Below are 18,272 nucleotides of genomic sequence, written 5' to 3' on the forward strand. Positions count from 1 at the left end.
GATATGTGGAGCTTCTCGGAGAATCCAGCTGTAAGAGTCAAGTGAAGCGCACAACTGCAAAACCCATTAGCATCACTGTGGCTTTACAGACTGAGAATAACCACACTAGCTGCAGGCTAGTGTTGACAAAAAGCAACAGTAAGCAGTGGTAAAAGACAAGTAGATTACTTTAATTTTATTTTGTTTAAACTGCTACTTGTTGTAAATCTCAAAGAAGGCCTTGATTTCCTCTCTGCACTTTTTATGTAGCAGCAGCTCCTTCAACCACATAAACCAAGTGAGCCAATATTCTCTCTCAGAGTATTTCATGGAGTTTAGACTTCTCTGGAGGAGTAACAGGAGGATGAACTGAAATCACAGGCTATATAAACCAGGAATTATATTCCAGTCTTGAGTAACTGTGTCACTCTACCAATAAACTTCTGTAATGTCTTATATTGGATTTACCTGGAAGATCAGTAAAAAAAAAATTAGCCCAAAGCTTTTAAAGACTCCTGCCTAAATGTAAGGTCTCTTTTTATTCCACAGACCAGGAAATTTTATCAAACTCTTTCACAACGAACACAGAAACAACAGCTTTATGGCTTACAGTCAGAAAAGCACCAGAGAGGCATCTCATGACTTAATGAGACGAGGACAAGTGCAAGCAATAGGTGATGTTTCAGAAGCACATGGCACAGATTACTTCAGCGGAAACTCAAACATCTCACGTGCAAGGCTTCAGCAACAGCAGTGCTTCAGCAGCCAGAATATCAACTTTATGTCACCATGTGATTCAAAAGGAAAACAGAACTCAATAATGAACTTTGAGCAAACACAGGCATGACAGTTCTTATTGTAGCAGAAGAAAAAAGGACAAAGCCAGGGCAGAGAGGACACTCGGCACACCTCTGACTGAGAAGACACAAAATAATAGAAGTTGCTGTTAAGAATGACAACAGAAGTGAGGAGAACTACTCTGATGTCACCAGGGAGAGCTACTGGAACAGCAACAGAAACGAAGAAAAGAGGGGACCACAAAGTTTGAGAGCTATCACCTATCACCTTCAAAATCAAAGTGAGGCTATAGTAGAAATTTTACTGCCCATGCCCTAAAGGCTTCTCCAGAAGATCAGTAATCCTGGGCAAAGCCTGGCCTGCCAGACAAAATCTTCTTAAGCCAGTCAGATAGAGGAGAACAATTTCCTTTGGCAACTCTTCATCAAAGACCTTACCAGTTTTTGCACCAAATGCCAGACTTATGTCTCATACCTTGCTTTCACTGACATAAGAGGTGACATACATCTATATGTATTTTTAAATGAAATAAAAAACTATACCAAAGCAAGCAGAAAAACCTTTTCTCAACATGCTTATCCCACTTGTGAGAAAACAATCAACCCAGGACAGTCCTATTATATACTACCATTCCTGGGAAACATTCATGGTGATGCTGCAGTCACCATGTCCTGGAGATAGCAGAACTAGATTTAAGCAAATGATGCAGGTGCTCGTAATAATCTGTCTGTACTGGTAGGAATTGCAGCATAACTAATGTGTCCTCCTGAAGAATGGTGATTGCACCATAAGAATATTCACAGCACAAGAACTTATACAGAACAGAAATACTCTGTATCTTGATATTTATGTAACCACATGATACATACTGCCCATTTTTTAAAATATCTTTGTGTTGTTTCATAGGAGAAACAGCAAACACCCCAGTTTAAATGATAATGATCCCAAAACTCCCTGCTGGACTTGCCCCTTCCAATTTGCCAGACTGAAATGGCAGGAAGGCAATGCAGCACAGCAGAACTTCCAGATCAGCATCTGAAAAGTTTCCCTTCTCAGCAGTCTTGTGATTTGAGATGCACACAGAACTGAGCACTTTGGAAGCAAGTCTTTAATATTTTAAGAGAGAATTCTTTATTCAAGGAACGTGCAATAACTCCTCCCGAACTATATGCAAAAATAAACCCCAAAATTCTAATGAAGATACAGAAGGAAAAAAAAAACAACAAAAAAAACCCCAAAAAACCAGCACAGTGGTGTTCCAAAATACATAATTCACAAGTTTAAAATTCAAGCACTCCCATCTGATGCCTCGAGCTCTCTTAAAATATTAAGAATCAAAGTCCTCCTGTAAGTGTATGGTGTATACTTTATTCTGAACCAGTGCCTTGGGAAAAGGTTACCACTCGGGGCATACATTTTCATCCCTTGTTTGCCCAGCAGACCACGAAAAATCCTGTTGCGGGACAAGATTTTATCATAGAATTCAAGGCCACCTCTGGCGTAGTCCTTGGAAAGCCTGGCTGCCTTCCTGTCGGCCCTGCAGTCCAGGTGATAGGTGACAGCGTCAGAAGAGACATAGAAGCAGAGCAGTCCTCCCATGGCAGTGACAAGGTTACAGAGGCTGCGGGGGATCACGGGGCCCGTGGATAACCCCAGAAGCAGCTTTAGAGCTCTCCCACAGACAAACGTCCCAGCCAAGCAAGTTGGAGCCACAGCTGCACTCACTAAAGGGCTGGCAGACTGCAAATACACAACTTCTCTGGCAATGGCAAACTTCTGAGCTTTAAGAGAAAATGTGAGAGCTTCTTTTAAAGCCACACCTTCACTGCTCTCCCAGTCTACTTCCTTGCCATTTATTACAACAACATGGTTGACTATTCCTTTTTTATCCTCAGCGGTGCTATCAAAATTAGGTGGGATGCCCACCAAAGAGCCTGAGGGCAGCCAGGGAATTCCAGCGCTCACAGGGTGGAAGCCAGAAGCTGCAAAGGCTCTGTAGGAGTCAGTGGACTTCACACCAGTATCCTGAAGGACATGCTGAAACACACCACAGAGCTGCTCGGAAAGCTCAGCTGGCTGCCCCTCTGACCAGCCCTCGTGCAACAGTTTGAATGTCTGCTCAGGAAACACATGATAGGAAAGGTTAGTGCCAAGCAGTCCCATGCAAGAAACGGCCACCACAGTGATCTTGTGCTTCTTTAACCACACAGATGCCTTCCGCAGAAACCGCACTGCCATAGTCAAATCCTAACCTGTTTGTGACACAAAATTAGGAATTAAAGTCTGCATAAATAGGTTTGTCATCTCTCTAGCAGGAAAAAAATCCCGAACAACCAAAACAAAAACCATGAGAAGAAGCAGAGCACAATAACCAAAGAAACATTTTTTTACATTAACAAAACATCTTTACAGAGGAAGAGATATGCAGTCATTTTTGGGCCTTGCAACACAGGATGATTGATATGAAGAATTAATTTCTCGCTTTCCTCCAGTAAATCAATTTACCGCAATAAAGACAACACTAAAGCTACCACACTTCCTCCTCCCCCAGCAATCAATACCCACCCTGTATTTACCCAACATACTTGTCTAGTCTTTGCTAGCACAATCCCACTCTTGCCTTCCACTATAGTCCACTTCCACTTCAGTCTATAGGTACTGAGCTCAGAAGGAGCCAATAATTAGATCAGTCTATGCCAACCTCCTCTACAGTGCAAAAATCAGTAACCTGAATAATAAAATCCAATAAGCTGAGTTTGACTACAACTTTCAAAACAGGATCACATTTTGATTTGAAAAATTTCAGGAGGCAGAATTTTCCTTTAGGAGTTTGTTCTGATAGTCAAGCTCACTAGTGAAAAAAAAAACCCAAATAACAGAAAAAAAACAACTAACCAACCAAAAACCAACAAGAAATAGTATGTTTTTTTTCTACACTGTTTTTTTCTTTTCTTTCAGATTTCAACTTCCAGGCAGTGGTTCCAGCTTACTCAGCAAAAAGCTATTTTCAGAAAGCAGCATGCTTTCAGTAGCTTTAACTTTTAAAAATTTGTCTCTGAAATAATTTCTGACAAATACTATGTTCAATCTAGAGCAGAAACTGGGACATAAGTTGTTCCAGAGCTTACAACTACGTTGTGACTCCTTAAATAAGCAAATAAACTTTTAAACTTTCAAACCTGCCAACTTGTTCAGTTCAAGAGTCCTGCTTCCCTTGGGAAGCATCAGTTCTTTTTCTGATCCAAGCCATATTACATGATCTGCCCAGGAAAGCTCCAATTTCTTCTTAAAAGAAATTCTATTGGCTATAGAATTCCCGCCTAGAATGATGCTACTATGAAGGTATGTATAGAAGTGAATTAGGCACCTAAATCCAACAGAAATCAGTGAAAACTGGATGCCACTCTTTCCATTTGCAGAGTCTCTTCTCTCAGAGCTTTAACAACGAGCTTCATAGAATCTTGCTGCAGCTGTTAAAGACACCAGTGTTTCCAGCTGTCCTCACAGGAAGCCGAGGTGGCAGGAGGAAATTGTGCTTTGATATAACAACCAAAGTCTTAGCGTGGAGTACCATCAAAGGTGGGTCTCTGCTGCTGGGCTTTGTATGGCAGCAGCTGAAGCAGGGACATATGCTCTCCTTCCACATGTGCGGAACAAGAACTTCTCACAGAGGGGTAGAGTGGACAACAGGGCTCTGTAACATCATCAAACAGCACTACAGGACGTGCCAGGATACACCAGTCATGACCAACAGCAAATGAGTGTTAACAACAGGGAAAGAAAAAGAGATTAATTTAAAGGTGGTGCGCTAATGATACATTATTACTACTCCTTCCTATGAAGATCTTTGGGACTGTAAATTCACCGGGGGAAGAATTATCTTGTTTAATGTTTATGCTGCACTGAACACACACTGAGTGCTTAATAAAAACAATGATGTATGTAACCATACAGTAATTTAATATGTATTTCTTAGTGTAATAACTAGTTATATTCTTACATTCTGCTGAAGACAGAAATGGTGAGGTTTTTGACAATATTAATTAAGAAAAACATGCTAAAGAGCCAAGAGCTTGGCTGAAACTTCAGGCTTCTCCTGAAATTTGGATGAAACCAAATTTCAGGAGAAAATTTCCTTGATAATAGAACTAAAAACTAGAAAATGGTAATACTTAAATGACCAGTCTAAGCAAACCTGGTACTCTAGATCTGATTGAAAAGGTCATGTCATTTACAGTGCAGGGGGAAGCACTTCTAAGGGGATGACTGTAGGGAGCCTATCACTTGATCCTCGTGTGAAGCTGAGGCAGGGACTTGACAGGTTTCTTCTGTCAGAGAATGCTCTCTCACTGGAGCTGGCTAACATAGTTTTAAGATTAGAAATGCTGCAAGGAAAAAAGTCCCTCTTCAGCTTACATTCACAAGGACAGACCACACTGAAAACTCTATTCTCTTTACTTGCATGATCAAATGTGATCTTGCATGTCAAACGCAAAAGTAAGCAGGAAATGCCACCGAGTATTTGTTTTCTCATAACAGTCAATACTCAGGAAAATAAATGGAAAACTGCCTACAACACATTTTAGTATTTATACTTTCAAACCTTCCCCAAGGTCAGTGCAGATGCTCAGCTCCTGCACATATCCCACTGCAACCCTAATCGGGTATGGCATCTTTATTTTTATTCATAAACTTTGTGCAATTTATGTATGAGGAAAGCAACCGGAAATTGCAAGGCAATTTATATGGCCCATATACTGCAAATTTAATCGTTTAGTAACCATGAAGCCTCCGCCACGCTTACACAGCGGCCTCCCCCAAATGCTGAAGTACTTTCACTCCCTGTGGTGTCATAGGCACTTAATTCTCACTGAACCCAGAGAACTCTAAGAGCTGAAGTTCAGGTGGGTTTGACATTCAGGCAGGTTTGGCCATAACACGTGTGTGTTACTGAATCGATTGCTTTAAAAACGCACGTACCCGAGGAGAAAACCCGGCTTAAAGCACGATAAATCACGAGACAGGACACGGGCCGGGCCCGCCTCCAGGGCTCGGGATGTCATGAAAATTAAAAATATAAAGAAGGAGGGTGGCAGAAATTAACAACTACGGGGTTCCGCTGCGGGAACCACCCGACCCCCGCCCGCCTAGCACCTACCGCGGGTCCAGGGCCGAGGCGGGGCTGCGGGCGGAAGGGGCGGGCGGAGGCGCCATGGCGGACGGGCGGGGTGAGGTTCCCCTCAGAGCGGCCCGGTGCTCCTGCTCTGTCACAGCTCCAGCCCGGCCTTGCGAGGTTCCCCTCAGAGCGGCCCGGTGCTCCTGCTGTGACAGCCCCAGCCCGGCCTTGCGAGGTTCCCCTCAGAGCGGCCCGGCTGCTGCTGCTCTGACATAGCCCCAGCCCGGCCTCGGGAGGACGGACCCAGACGGACCCAGGGTGGGATCGCACCCGCTGCCCCTGCAGGTGAAGAGCAAGAGACACCCACGCCCAGCCCTCCAAGGGCAGCCGCAGCATGAGGCGGGTACTGCCGCTCCTCCCCGCGTCATAAATTAATTCTGTGCGCTTCTGTTCTGTGCTGTAACTCCCAGTGTTCTTCCTGCAGAATAGTTTATATCTGTGTTATTAACACAGTCGTCTCCACTGCAGGGCAGGAATGCTTGCCGGGAAGGCAGCAAGTGGCGGAGTTGGCATCCGTGGTGTAGGATTTGTTTTCTCTGTCATTCCTAATGGGAAAATAACACATGCAGGGATTTTTTAATTTGCTTTACAGTTACTGTTTGCTCAAAGCAGATGGCCGGTGTAGTTTCTCAACAAACCCGTGTGGATTTGTTGCTGGGCACTCAGAGAGCCCTGGAAAGATGTGAACTGCAGAGGATGTGGGTGGCAGAGCAGCACCCTTTGGAAGCACTGCCATCCGAGGGCAGGGCTCTGGGAAGTCCAGCCGTGCCCCTGGGATGTGCAGTCCTTGCAAAACAAGAATACAGAGTAGCTTTTGGCAGGACTAGGATTTTATTTGAGTAGGGGATAGTAAAAAATTGGCTTTGTCTCATTTATAGGAAGTTTGCACTCATGCTGGATGATTGTTTTAAAGTGTCCCTTCACACCACGCATTATTAATGTTATTAATACATTATTATAAGGTAATAATTTTTCTCTATCCAAATGGAAATTATGCTGGGTAATGGATTGAGAGGCAACAGATTAGAAATAAAAGCAAGCTGTTCTTACTTTCTGTTTATGATTAATTTTGACAGATCTTGCTTCCTTTCTAAAGGAATGCCCCTGACTGAAGCATTTCTTACCGGTAAAGGTTTAGTTCCCAAACATTTTAGCCTGACATTTGCATTCACTTGAAAGGATTAATATTGTAAACTGAATACTTAGGAGTTCTCATTCAAAATAATGGGGTGTTTTAGGACTTTCATGAAGATATCCTAATGAAGACATTTATCCTATGTTTTTCCTACTATATGATCTGATTTTTAGAAATGCTAGTGCTAAACAGGCCTGGCTAGGCATAATCTGTTGTGAAAAGAAGCTGGTAATGACAACCTTGGTTTTAACTTCCAATAAACAGGTTGCTAATTGCTAAGAAAACACACTCCTTCATAACTGGGCACAATTCTACCCTTAGGTTATGGTTTTATGCAGCATGGCAAGGCAGATTAATAGTTTGCTGCCACCCAAAGGGTGAAGTCAGAGGAAAGATCCCACCTTTTTCACCATTTCCCCCTTTTTGCCGCTTTTTGTGAGCCGCTTTTTGCAAGCTCTGTCGTCCATCAGACCCTTTTACACACCACGTTTATCTCACTATTAGCAGAAAACATAGTAACAGACAAAAAGGCATCATTTTCTGCTAGGTTATCAAGCAAAATGGGGGCATTGAAAACTCTGAGAAGTGCCAAGGCTTTAATAAGGTATGAGGCAGCCAGAAGAAAAAAAAACAGCAACAAAAAAAAGCTTCACCTCCCTCTTTATGTAACAGCAAAAAGCTGTTACAGTCTTTGGTCTGCGTCCTCAGCATGAAGCTTCATCATCTACCAAAACTTAAAATTTGTAAGTTGGCGTTGATGTTCATACTTCATGCAGATGTACAAAGAAAAAGTGTATGTAGGTGATGATGGACAACAGACTCCCACTAACTGAAACACACAGAGACTCTCAGGCTTTTAAAATCCCTCATCACACTAAGACTTACTTATCCTGCTGGTGAATATGGAGAGAGGGTTGGGTGGGTTTGTGAAATCTGACTTTGAAATGTGCTTCTGCACCAGCTGGAGAGATCTAGAAAACAAAGATTTCTTACACTAAACCTCAAAAACCTGGCATTGCCTTTTTAGTATGGTTTCTCTTAAGAGGTTTATAATAAATATGATTGGGAAAAACACCCCAGCTTTACTAATCACCGTGTTGGCACGGTTCTGGTTTCAAGAAGCAGCTGTTACACCAAGGAAGGTGAAACAAGACTGAAGTGCACCCTGTTTTTGATGTACATACACCTCGTTATAGTCAGAGATCCAGGGATAGGGAGCACTTCTAAATTAGCCTGCTAGATGGTGCTGTAGGACACGCGCTACTCATTCAGGAGTGTGTTCCAGTTATCTCACATTTTTTTACCATAAGACAAAGGTACCATCATCTGCCTGACTTGAAATCTGTATGTATGAAACCTTGTTGCTACATTAGGAAAAAGGTTGACATTTAAATACAGAACTGAAAGTCATTCATTTTGCTTAATAATTTGTGTGGTCTTGCAGTCTGTTTTGCTTATGTGATTTCCAAAGGGGAAATGTGAATGTGGTCAGTCAGTGAGTGTCCACCAGCCTAAGATATAGACATGTTTCCCCTTGACATCTTCTTCCTCTATGGAGTCTATTTATCTGATTTATCTGCCCTTCTATGCAAGTTTTTCCATAATCTATCCTCTATATATAATTTTTAATGGAGGGTAGTGTGAACCTTATAATTTCGGCACAAGTTTATACAACATTGCATGTCCCAGGTGTCAGATGAAAGAGAAATTGTGGGAGTTTGGTATTAGGAAAATACACTGTGTATGTCTGAAGAGTTGCATTGATAGCAGGAGGAGAGAGATTTCAAAGTCTGCAGGACATAGATCATCCACCAGTTACCTGTGGATGCAGTCATGAAAACCAGGGAACTGGAGTGTGGACATTAGGGGGTTTTACAAGACATGAGGACAGAGAAGTCTGATGAAGAGCAGAGGAAATATTAGAAGGCAAAAAGATCTTGGTGTGAGATGTGTTGGCTGATCTGGGGCAGATCTTACTGTGAAGAAAGGGTGACTTGTGAGCCTGCTGTTAGGTGCAGCTCCCTGGCCCACTTTTCAATATTGCTGAGTGTAGTGCTTCAGTAATGAACACGCAGAAGCAGTGCGATGCTCTGAAGCAAAACATATGCCTAGAAAGTACCTGTACTAAGGTGGCTTATAATGCTCTGTGCTGGAACTGCTTCCAACTCAACAGAAAATGCATTGAAAATTCCTGTATTAAGTGACTTTTAAAGTTCTTGACAGGTGCCAAAAGGTTGAGCCTGTTCATACTTAAATAGTCATCTTACTGCACTGAAGGGGAAGAAGAGCTTGTGGCATGATGGGCCTTTCCAGCCTGACATTCTGAGCAAGTTGCCCATCTTCAAATTGCAGCAAATAGCACAGTGACAGTGGGATTGAAGTGTATGCAGCATTGAGCAAAAGCATGAAGGTGCAGCTCTTCAAATCTCAGCAGCTTCTGTTGCTGGGAAGAGAAGATAAGCAGCCAATATTGATAATATATCCTTGCATGTCCCATTCCCACTGTGCCTCTTATAGCCCCATGTGTTCCACCCATGGAACATTCACACTCACCAGCTGATGGGGAATACAACTGCAAAATTTGCCAGTATGCCAGGATTTTGCTATTGGCTCAGTTAGTACAGGTTAGAAACCACATTTTCCTTTTTGTATTGGGTTTATGGACAAGGTTTGGCTGAAATGACATTCTTATGCTGATAATCAAAGCCATGTGTAAGAAGCAGTAGGGAAAAAAAAGTTCCTGTCTCCTTGTTAAACCTCTTCTGTTGAAAATTCACAACTATTTTTCTTATTACTGTTTCCTCTCAAGATGGGTGATGTAGACAAGCATAATAGAGGATAAACATTCAGAAACACAGCCATAGGAAGAGAAGAGGGAATTCTATTTCTGGTCTCAAATCAAACCTTCAAACCCCAGTATCCAAGAAGGATTAAAAAGACGACTAATTTTGTTGTTGGTATTGACAGGTATATAGATCACAGTAAAGCAGAGAGTCTTTAGAGGAGCCGGGAAGATAGTTTCTTCCTAATGTATTCCAGCTTGGAAGTAATCAGGGATGAAAAACTAGTGTTTTAGAAGCCATAAGGAGGCGTAATTTAGATGGCTACACAACTCTGGGACTGACTTTTCTTTCCAGAGTCTTTGAAGTATTGAACTGCTGATCCAAACCTGCCTAAACCTCAGACAGGCTCTCTGTGGCAGCAGACACAGAAAAGGGGAAATACACAGGTTTTTATCTCTTTGCTACCGCATTTTCAGATCTGGGGGCTAATTGTACAAGCTTCCTCACCTCTGTCTGGATGTACCAGAAGCTGATAGAGAGTGAGCACCCTGTGAAATAAAAGAGAAAATCCTTCCCTCAAGCAGAACTCCTTTGAGTGTAATCATCAAAAAATCCTTGATCTGAATGTGCTTTGCAATCTCTGCTGAGGCTAATGGACACATATCCACTTTGTTTAGGGGTGGCTATGGTGGTGCTACATTGATGGTTGGACTAGATGATCTTGAAGATTTGTTCCAACCTTGATGATTCTGTGATATCCAGGTAAACATGGGTGCTAGAGGAAAATCTGGATACCTGCAGCAGAGAGCTGAGAAGCAAAACCACTTACAGATTCTGATCAAATCAATTCATGCTGAAGTCTGTGATTCTGCAAGTATTCTACTGCTATTTAAAAGTGCTTCAGGTATAGCCACATTGTACAGACAGACCCTATACCACATTGCATTTTCAATTGCATTAGTTGTATTACAGACACCATTGTCATTTGGTGAAATCAAAAGAAAACTGACAAACATAAATTCATTGTCTAGCCTGGGATTTCTTGGCAGTGCACATGAGCCAAGCTGTTAACCAGGATGATTGTTCGCTGTCTGCATAAGAACTCTGGTCCTGCAGTTAGCTAGCTCTCCTTAAAAGGAAGGTACTATAGTGAATATGGATGTCATATCTTAACAATACAGCTAATTAGCACCATTTCCCTTCAGAATTGGAAGAAGCATGTCTTGGGAAGGGGAGGATTCCAATTCTTAGAGGCAATGGTGTAATATTTAACAGATTGAATCATACTGTCTAACCTTGGGAATATTTAAAGTTACTGCAAAGGTAATGGTATTTGAAAGCAAGTAGAAATTGGGGCTGTTTCACTGAGTCAGTCAGCCTAGGTGGTCACTGAGCTGTACTTCAGAAATGCTGTGACCTTCCAAGGAGGTCCTTATCACTGCAGATAAGGGTAATTTTTCCTTTCTCATTAAAAGCTATGGAGCTGTAAACAGAATACTGGCTATTCTAAAAAACAGTATATTCTACAATAGCAACAGACCAGAGATTCCACTCTGCCTTAAGTCAGTTGAAAAGACATCCAAGTTCTAGGGAAGAGAGGTCACTAGAAATAACAGAGTTAAATTATGAGAAAATGCAAGATGAATGTTAACATGAGATCTGTTTGGAACATTGGATTCCTATTAATTCAATCTGTTTTAAGACTTGCCTTATTTGGTGTTATTACCAAAGCTCAGATTCACATCATTACTGTCTAGGAAAAGGAGACTCGTGCTGATAATAGTAACAAAAGACACATTCTGTTAATGCACAAATCATTCTCTTTGACACTGGAAATCTGGCATTTTCTTTATGTTACCCTACTGATTTGTCAGTTTTCCCAGTGCTTTGCTGGGGAGCTTGATACTCAGGCCCAATCTGTTGAGTTTCTAATTCAAAAATACCTGGCTACAGTTTTTTTACCCACTCTCAAAGTGGCATCTATTTTTTTTTTTCTCAGTCAGAGATATTACTTTAAAATAGTTAGGAAAAGGTCTTTATGAGAGGACGGGATCATGTATAGCTGTAACACACAGCTTTTTTTCTTGGACAGCATGTGTAACAGGAGAAAAATAGCAGCTTCTGAGTGGGAGCTGATCAAGTCTTACATAGAGTGTTACATAGAACCAAAGCTGTTCTCCATAAACCAGCTGCCCTGCAAACCAGGTAAAATCTGTCTGCTTTAGCACTGTGATATGTCTGTGTGTAGGAGGGAAGGGGTCTGATCCCACTCTGTTCTTGGGAAAACATGTTCAGCCACTGAACAGTCCATGTTTCTATTCTATCAGTCACTTAAGGATCTTCCCGTACTTTAAGAAACTTTTTAAGCTGTTCTTCAGACAGCACAGATCTCTGAGACTGCACATCATGCAGCTTTATATACGACTGGATCAACTCATATATGCTTGTAAATTAATTTAAGTTTTGAAGAGATCCCCTCTCAGCTAAAAAGTCTAAAGAAAGCAGTATCACCCTGAGAAACCCATTCCTGTTTAAGCAGTAAATTTGGTTTGGAACAGATAGGTTTGTTTACATGGTTTATGAGCATATCTTTAATCAAATACTAGCTTTCCAGGTCAATAGCTTTTTCAGGATAGCTGCTAAAGGGAAATCTGGGTACCATAATATCAAGTTTGTTTATACATCTACTGCCACTCCAATTATATATTGCTGATGATGCCTAATGAAGTTGGAGCTACATACAATTTCCTATAGCTGGCTTGCAGCATAAGCATCCCAATCTGAAGGTAAGGTCTAAAGATGTTGTGAGTGCCTTTTAAAATAAGCACTGAAGACCTACACAGCTGATGTAGTTGCCACCTACAGTCATACCAGAACAAATTTTTATGTTGTCTTCCAAGAGTTGCCCAAAACTAAAATTATTCAGATCTCAGTACTGAAAAGTGAAGGACCACAGGTTTAGTGTCATTTAAAGTGATAAAGCATGTTCATAGTATGAAAGAATTCTTCTGGATTTTTTTCACATCCTACAAATAACTACATGAGGAGAAATAACCATAAAATCCAGAGACAAACTTCAACCCAAACAGCATCCTATGAAAGGGAATGTACATCAGTTTGCAGAAAACAGTTTTGTTTCAGAGTCTGTTGTTTGTATCAGTGGTGTTATATCCTCTTCAAGCCTCCTCACTTTTTAATAAAACCCAAAGTAGAAACCGTTGTTTTTCCCCAACTGAAGGTATTCTCCACATTAAATTATAAACAACGGACTGAGAAAGTTGGTGGACTATAGTGAGGATAAAATTCTAGGAGCAGATAAACAAGTATGAAACTCTGAGAAAGAATATGCAAGGCAGGGACCTGTGATTGTTAGACCACACCTGCAAAAGGTTATTGGCACAAGTTTACATTTGTAGGGAAGATGCAGGGATAACTGATAAGCCACATTCTGAAACACAAGTTGGTAAATGCCAAGAATACTTCTGATGAACGCAAATGAATATCCCTGCTAATCTGGAGCTGATAACAGCGATGGAACAGTTGCATCTGGAGGATCACATAGAACCCGACAAACTGGAGAGTCAGTCAAAAAGTTGGAAGCTGCATTTGAAGGAGCAGTCCACATGATCCATAAAACCAAAGGAAAATGTAACATGTATTAAGATAACTACTTACTGGATAGCTTGTCATAGATAATTTAGTGCTAAAAACAAAGTCAGGAGCAGCCATATAAAGTGCAACAGATAGCCAAAGTGATTTTCAGAGAGTAACTTCACAGGTGAGGGACAACATCTAAGAACCAGGTGAGAAGGAGTCAGTGTGTCCACAGCTCAAAAACAGAAAAAAAAATTCGAAAAGCATATCTCTTTCTGTCACATGATTTCCTCATGCAAAGTTAACAGATTTAAGCTTAGGAGAACTTTCAAAACAGCACTGTAACCAGCAAGAGCTGACTGTAGTTTACAGATCCCTCTGATACCATGATTTTATACACATAGATATCAACATTCCATCCACTGAAGGGTTACAAGACAGGAAGACTGTTCCTGAGTATTCTTGGAGACCATTCAGGTACTTGTTTTTGCTCCATGCAAAGGAAGAACTGGAATGAACAATTTACATGAAAACACACACACACAGAGAAACCATAGTAAAGACAAAAAAAATATTTAAAAATGAAAAAAAAAATTAACAAACGTGTTTGTCCTCCAGGTCTATCCTCAGTAAAGCAGCAAGTCAGGAGCAGTGTGAAAACATTCATTTTTACAACAACCAGAAACATAGGGAGGAAAAAAAACACCCCAATATCAAAGACAAGCAAAACCACCCTTTCTTCCAGAACAGACTTAATTAACTAGGAACTTCTCCCTCCCACTTATATGTACCCCAGGTTAATTGATTCATTGCATGATCCAGGCCATCTGAGTCTTGTTTCCTTTCTAACCTGCAAATTTATAAACATTAAGGACCATTTATAAAGATATGAACAGCACTAGTTAGCCATTTTACACAAAAATCAAGATCTCAATTGTGTGTATACTGTTAGTATCAGGAAAGTCTAATAAAAACTCTAAACCTGAAAACCTTGTTCTGTTAATGACCACAAGGACAGTGTAGTCCTGGCAGACCTTCTAGCCAAAAAATCCCTGTGCCTGAAAGGTTCAACCTGCTCCTTTCATCTTTTATTTGGCCACTATATATCTTGCTTTACTTTGTGAAGGTGTCTATGGTACAAAATGTAGGCTAAGTGTGATCTGAAATAAAGCTGCTTATTGTACAGAGAATGCCAAAATTATTAGCTCTGCATTTTAATGAGGAGATGCTTGATTTCTGTGCCGCTGGGATTGCAGGAAGTAAGATAATACTCATTAAAACAGGGCAGGGGGAAATAAATAGAGTAACCAACTTTGTCTGTATTGGAGTTAATCCATTTAAATGGCTGTAACAAAACCTGCCTGCAGGTTTCTGTTTTTCAGCATCTACATGTTTAAGCTCTAACAATCTGCATTCCCAAGTTACTCTAGGTCCAGACAAGAAATAACAGAATCAGGGTTTATTAGGGGGAAGTTTGCTGCATTCGGGTTATTGAAGAATCAATCTGTCTAGCCAAATTGTGCCAGATGGACAACACCATTTGAGCACTCATGGTACTACTCTTTACCCTGCCAAAGTTCCTTGGGAGTGACCTGAGAACCTCTTTCTCCGGTGTGAAAGTCCATGCTGAGCCCCTGCTGTCCACAAACACTGTTTAACATCTTGCTGTAAGACTTGTTTTGATTCCATATGCTAGTAGTCAGGCTGTGACTAAATGACTATTGGCAAAGGTATTGAACTAAAACCTAAAGAAATTGTAACTTTCATTTGGTCTCCAGTGGGCTTTGGATCAAGCATAAAAGGAATAAATGCTCTAAAGCAAATAAAGCAAAACTCCAGATTTCCCACACTGTGCAGTCTGTCGTAATCAGAGGTGCCAATCAGGGTTGTTGAGCTGCTAGATACTATCAAATGCTATCTCCAAGGTAATTATAAGAGATTTTCAGAAAAGCAGCGGAGAAAAAGAAGTACGTTTTTGTTGACATAATCACTTCTCGATAAATGACACACAGCTGAGTCTCAATTCACAATCTTTTCCAGGAGGTCACTAGGACTGCATTCAGTGCATTGAAACACTGTGCTCTTCAGTGGTTTAACCCAGGGTTTACTCTCTTTTTCTAAGCAGAAGAAAGATCTGCTTAGACTAGTCCAAGAGACTTTTTTTCTTTTAAAAAACAGACTATCTTCAGTTCTTCCTCATGCTGGTCTTGAATTAATACTAGTTTAAAGTAGCTGGGGACTTCATGCAACAACCAATTGTTGCAGAGCTGTAAACACTGTTTAGATAATGTTGGACACAAGGCTCCAAAAAGTCAGTGTGCCAAGTAAGATCATCATGGGGGGAAGCACAAGTAATAGGGTTATTGTTGCATTATTATGAATAAGAATGGTTTCAAAACTCATCCCAAATTCCATCTCCATTTCCTCTGCTTAATGAGGAACTTCTGTTCAAGGGGAAATGCCTTTCGATGATTTAAAAAGTTCTCCCATTTCACTCACCCTTAATGCACGTGTGGCCGCCTCACTCTTCCCACTGACCCCTGGGCATTTTACCTGTCCCCCACACAAGTGGGCCCTTCCCTGCAGCACCTTCTGCTGGGCTCTGTACCACTCATGCTCATATCCATCAGCTGCCAGCCAGCCCTGGGCACCACTCTTCCAAAACAGGCAGAAGTTGCAAGAGGTTGTTCTTACCTTGCACCTCTTGGAGGGTTTCATGTGGCACTGCTGGAAAAAGCGCCAGCAGATCAGGTCATCCATGGCACATTTCCTGGTGCTTTATGGTCCAGAAAACAGGAAAAGGTGTCCCTGCACTTCCCAGCTAATGAGTGAGAGGCATTTGTCTGCTTTGACATGGTGCGTGTGATGAGAGAGCAGTGTGGAGCAGCTGGCAGAAAACAGCATGGGCTTAGCCCTGTCAGTTCTCCAGGGGTGGTTTCCTCTTGTCACCCCCAGTGACAGCACCTTATGCACTGAAAGAATTAAGGTATTTGGAGGAGTCCATAGGGTTTTTCTATCTGATAATTATTCTTAGGAGAAAGGCTTAAGCTTGATACTAGAGAATCCCTTGATGACAGGGAGGGAGAAAGGGCAGCTGACAGAATGCCCATCTCTCGCTATTTTTCATCCACCAAAGCTGAATCTGATCCAGTTCCCTGTGAAGGGCTATTGGACAGGCACTCTTGACTAATTTTCACTCACCTCTTCCCAAGTGACCTTCTCCTTCCAAAAATGATGAGGAAATCATCTGTCTCAGCTGCACTCTCTGGGAAATACTATCTTTTGCAAACTTTATCTTCATTGAAATGAATTGTTTTCATTTGAATTTAGCTTTGAACTTGGTTGTGTGACTGGGAAGAGATTCACTGCAGTGCACAATAAACATTGTATCTTGTCCCTCTTCCATCTTTTTAATATCTGCACAATAGCAAGACCTGGAAAGCAGAAACACTGAATCATCTTGGTCCAGGAGTGTCACTTCTCTAAAGAGCAGCCTGCTGCATCACACATATCATGTAAGAAGTGAGCCCATTCTTGAATACACAGATCATGCAACATGGCTCATTTAACTCGTAAGCTCAATGCTTCATAAATGATACTTTCCTCCAGGGGCTGTTGCAGGAAGACATCAGAGCAGAGAGCTGTGTTTCAGGCCTCTGTTTTCTAAAGCTTTGTGCTAACCCAGAAAATCTCCTCTACTTCCAAGTATGAACAATAGCTCACTATAAATCTGTTCTTCACAGTTTTGTACACCTTTAGATTTTATGGGAAATACCTCTAATTGACAGATGATGGCAAATGGTTTGTAGGGAATTCTTCTGATTTTGCACAGTACTCTGGGAGTCATTATCTTTACTTTTGGATAATAATTGGAAGCCAAAAGAACACAAGTTTAGATCAGATATAAGGAAGAAATTCTTTGCTGTGAGGGTGGTGAGGCACTGGCACAGGTTGCCCAGAGAAGCTGTGGATGCTCCAGGCCAGGTTGGATGGGGCTCTGAGCAGCCTTATCTAGTAGAAGGTGGAGGGGTTGGAAACAGATGATCTTTAAGGTCTCTTTCAACCCAAACCACTCAATGATTCTATGATCAGAGAGTTCATTCAAGAACTAGTATTGAGAGCATTGAAATAGCATATTAGATATCCTAAAAATGCCCTCTGGGTTTAAGAGAGCAAAACATCAACATATTCTGTCTAAACACAATTATACAAATCATTTAAATTAGCTGTGTGGGTCATGAAAAAGTCAAAAATTAAAACCCCCTCCTCCTTATGCCATTCTGCTGCTCCGTGTTAAAGTTCCTTGCTTTCACAGTACTCCTGCATAGCTGAGAGCAGGTAATGTTATCCACTTTGAAGGACACTCAGTAACTATGCGTAGGAGCAGAGTTAAACACAGGCATGAAGGCCCAGTTCTCTTTGTTTGAAGGCACTGTACATTTTAAGGACAAATTCTGAAGCAGAGTGCTGTGTTCTCTCACAGAAGTCACCACATCATGCTTTTATGTGTACTTTCTGGGAAAGTCCAATTGTTATTTGGAGAAAGTCCTGGGTACAGGAGGTCCTTCTACAATTTGCCATGCTGGGAGCTGCTTGTGAAACACCATGGTGCTTCTGACCTGTAGTGTCCGTCCCCTTAGGTCCTCCAGCCCACTGCCCTCCAAGGGAAGGACTGACACAAAAATGTGGTTTTGAGGAACATACTTGGAAGTGTGCACTGTGCACGTCCCACTCTGATTGCCACTATCCCAAAAGATTCTTGATCCTGAAAAATTTCCATTGCTATAACCTGAGTAGTGCATACAGG

At 41.5% G+C, this 18,272-nt stretch overlaps 1 protein-coding gene across 6 annotated transcripts; it reads right to left on the minus strand.

Moving 5' to 3' along the window:
- Positions 1-1,941: 1,941 nt before the first annotated feature.
- TMEM177 (transmembrane protein 177) lies at positions 1,942-14,207 on the minus strand. 6 transcript variants are annotated; one of them, XM_088058960.1, is made up of 4 exons: positions 14,069-14,201; positions 5,936-6,498; positions 4,145-4,492; positions 1,942-3,029 (listed from the first exon to the last, which is right to left on the minus strand). In XM_088058960.1, the coding sequence occupies exon 4, from the start codon at positions 3,013-3,015 to the stop codon at positions 2,065-2,067; it is 951 nt and encodes a 316-aa protein (XP_087915086.1). In that variant the 5' UTR covers positions 3,016-3,029; positions 4,145-4,492; positions 5,936-6,498; positions 14,069-14,201; the 3' UTR covers positions 1,942-2,064. The 6 variants fall into 6 exon arrangements, with proteins under 6 accessions (XP_087915086.1, XP_014104744.1, XP_014104743.1 ...); XM_014249269.2 differs by lacking the exon at positions 5,936-6,498; XM_014249268.2 differs by lacking the exon at positions 4,145-4,492.
- Positions 14,208-18,272: the final 4,065 nt, after the last annotated feature.

This window comes from Pseudopodoces humilis, chromosome 8 (genome assembly GCF_049639895.1).
Source record: "Pseudopodoces humilis isolate 2021_Gansu_Grassland_sample_001 chromosome 8, ASM4963989v1, whole genome shotgun sequence".
In the NCBI taxonomy this organism is placed as follows: Eukaryota; Metazoa; Chordata; class Aves; order Passeriformes; family Paridae; genus Pseudopodoces; species Pseudopodoces humilis.